This window comes from Ursus maritimus, unplaced genomic scaffold (assembly GCF_017311325.1).
Source record: "Ursus maritimus isolate PB19 unplaced genomic scaffold, ASM1731132v1 scaffold_14, whole genome shotgun sequence".
Lineage (NCBI taxonomy): Eukaryota > Metazoa > Chordata > Mammalia > Carnivora > Ursidae > Ursus > Ursus maritimus.
In genome coordinates this window covers 40432962-40436088 of record NW_024423786.1, presented here as the reverse complement: position 1 = coordinate 40436088, position 3127 = coordinate 40432962, and the positions used below count along the sequence as shown (strand labels likewise).

Sequence of the window (3127 nt, the reverse complement as noted above, 5' to 3'; positions counted from 1 at the left end):
ATTGCCTGAAAAGAGTTTGGTGAGCTAAATATAGCACACTCTCACCCAATCATGGCACGATCTTTATTGAATTACCCATTGCACACTAGGGAATGGAAATTTCACATGACTAGTCTGATTCCAGAATCCGAATAGGGTCCAAATTGGCAAGCCTCAGCTACAGTTGGTAAAAGAAAGGAAAGTTTTCTTGCCCATTGCCAAACTCCAGCTTCAGAGCCATCCTGGGTCTTGCTCACCCTTCCCGTCTGCCAGCAAAGCCCCACCCCCTGCCCTGTCTGTACCCGGATGCTGCTCTTGGCATCCAAGGAGCACAGCGGAGCTCAGACCCATCAGTACCTCCCCCACCCTGGGAGTGTTCCTGGTTTATGCTTCCAGATCCAAGTCCCAGGAATGCAGAAAGGGAAGGGAAGGGCCTTGGGAGGGTCGGGTGAGTGGGGGAGGTGGCCGGAGTGGCCGTGGTCATCCTTGTCCAGATAGGGTAAAGGAGGCTCCTGGGTAAGGCTGCGTCAGGCTGGAGCTGTGGGGCACACTTTCTCCCGTAGACACACTTCATCCATCCAGGATGGATTTGTGTTGGATGGGGAAATATTTTAGACTTCTTCAGTCTTTAGTTACAAATTAATTAAAAGTAAAATTTAAAATGTAGTTCCTCAGCAGCACTCGCCACAACAGGTGGTCCACAGTCACTTGTGGCCAATGGCTGCGGGAGCAGAGAGCAGATTCGGGGTGGCGGCCGTTAGCACCATGGACAGTGTACGGGAAACCCCGCCCAGCCACAGCGTAGGTGAGTAGTCAGGGGTCCTCAGCTCCGCGTACTGGGTCCGGCCCTCAACCGCCCGCATGCCCTGAAGGCCAGCCCAGGCCTCGGATACCGCGACACCAGCTCGCCGCCTGAGGTCGGAGTGCGGGATAAAGCAGGGGGTCACTTCCTCTCGCCCTTCCCTTCGCGAGGCCGCCTGGCCGGCCGATTCACCGTGGACCGCCCAGGCCGGAGCAGAGCCCGCGGGGCCCACCTCCGAGCCTGGGCTGGCAGGAAGGCGAGGCGGGGGCGGCAGCGGTGACGCTGGCAGAGGCAAGTCTAAGGAGGATCGCGCGGCGAACCCCAGGGCCTCCAGTGGCGCCAGAAGGAGGAGGGGATCCTAAAGGAAATGAGTCAGGGTGCGGCCAGCAGCCTGCCGGAAAGCGTAGTTCCGAAGCAGAACGCTCCTCTGGCAGTGACCCCCTCCAGTTCTTAGACGTGACCCCACGTGCTGGAAGCCGTCACCGCGCGTGAACAGTGCCATGACCTCACGTGATCAGGACCATGACACCACATGATTAAAGCCATTGGCCCCAAGTGATGGGAACTGTGACCTCACTAACTGTGACTGTGATCCCCACATGTTGCGGCCATGACGCACATCATCAGGGCATGCGGCCCCTTTGCTAAGACCCCTGAGCCCACTTGATCAGAGCCTCGAACCCATGTAATCGGGGCTGTGACCACTGCCTTGCTCAGAGCAGTCACTCCGATGGTGCTCAGGACCTAGTCTCCCAATCAGGACCCAACTTCACTGGGGTCTGGACCGTAGGTCTTTGTGGCTGGGACCCCATGTCCTCATGTGGAAACCCAACTTCATGTGGTATTGACCCCACACACGTGGGGCTGTTACCCCTCGTGCAGGGTGTGGTGGTAAGGGGGCATGTCATTAGCCATCTTTTATAAATTAGGTGTAGATAAGTCAGTGAGTTAGATGGGTGGAATAGTCACTGTATGGGGGTGGTGAAGTGATTTCCATTCTTCCGGTTAAAAAACCATGGAAGGAAAAGGGAAAGGGGGAAGGAGAAGGGAAAGGGAAATCATGGCTCTGACCATAGTCGGAAGGGTTTTGTGATGTATTTGGGATGGGAGAGATTTCAGCAGTCTCTCTTCTGCTGTCCTGTCTGCCACCCCCTTGCAGGGTATTCAATAAACTTCTATCTCCTTAAAAAAAATGGGAGAGATTTTAATGCCACTTTCTCAGGGCCATAGCCACAGGTGACCAGAGCCCAGAGGACCAGCAGCAGCAGCAACAGCATTCTGATAAAAACCACTGGAGGAGCAAAGCAGAAGATCAAGGAAGAGGAGGTTCTTAACCTTGTCTGGGAGTACAAATTAGAGGGGCACTTACAAGGTTTTCTCTAGCTCACCCCAGGGACCATCAGTAAGCTCCCAGGCAGGCAACCTAGTATTGAAGATACAACTCAGTCCAGCCCATAGGACAAACTCTGGGGAAGTGCACACGGCTCGTGAAAGGGTAGAAACCTCAGGATTTGGAGCAGTTGAGTTTGGAGAGCATGGACCAGATTTTAGCCAGAAGACACATCTATTCAGACACAAGGCAGTCACAGGGGAAACATGCATGTGGAGGGAGTGCAGGCGAGGCTTTGGCAGGAAGTCACATCTCATCACACATGAGAGGACACACACAGGGGAAAAGCCTCCTGTGTGTGGGGAGTGTGGGTGAGGCTTTATAGAAATATCTACCCTCCACAACCACCAGAGTGCACATTTGGGTGAGAAGCCTCATGTGAGCAGGGAATGTGGATGAGCTTTTAGCCACAGATCAGACCTCCTCAGACACCAGAGGACACACACAAGCGAGAAGCCCTTCGTGTGCATAGTATGTGGGCAAGGCATTAGTGAAAAGTCAGACCTTGTTAAGCACCAGAGGATTCACACAGGAGATAAGCCTTATGTGTGCAGGAACTGTGGCCGAGGCTTTAGGGTGAAATCACACCTCATCACCCACCAGAAGACACATTCTGGGGAGAAGCCTTATGCGTGTGGGGAGTGTGGGCAAGCTTTTAGCTGCAGAACAGTCCTCAGCACACACCAGAGGACACACACGGGTGAGAAGCCTTACAAGTGCATGGTGTGAGGGCGAGACTTTAGCCCCAAGTCTACTCTCAGCACATGTCAGAGGACGCACTCAGGGGAAGAGCCTTATGCGTGCAGGGAATGTGGGTGTGGCTTTAGCTATAAGTCAGCCCTCATGAGACACCGGAGGGCACACTCAGGAAAAACCCTTAGGTGTGCAAGGAGCAAGGGTGTGTGTTTAACAACAAGTCAATTGTCAGCCACACCAGAGAACACACTCAGGGGAGA

General features: G+C 54.1%; 1 protein-coding gene across 1 annotated transcript; it reads left to right on the top strand.

Annotated features, from left to right (window-relative positions):
• Nucleotides 1-696: 696 nt before the first annotated feature.
• Nucleotides 697-2900, top strand: ZNF589 (zinc finger protein 589). The gene is given in 3 exon segments (XM_040628239.1): nucleotides 697-784; nucleotides 2018-2122; nucleotides 2125-2900. Coding segments are annotated over 3 exon segments (969 nt in total).
• The last annotated feature ends 227 nt before the right edge of the window (nucleotides 2901-3127 follow it).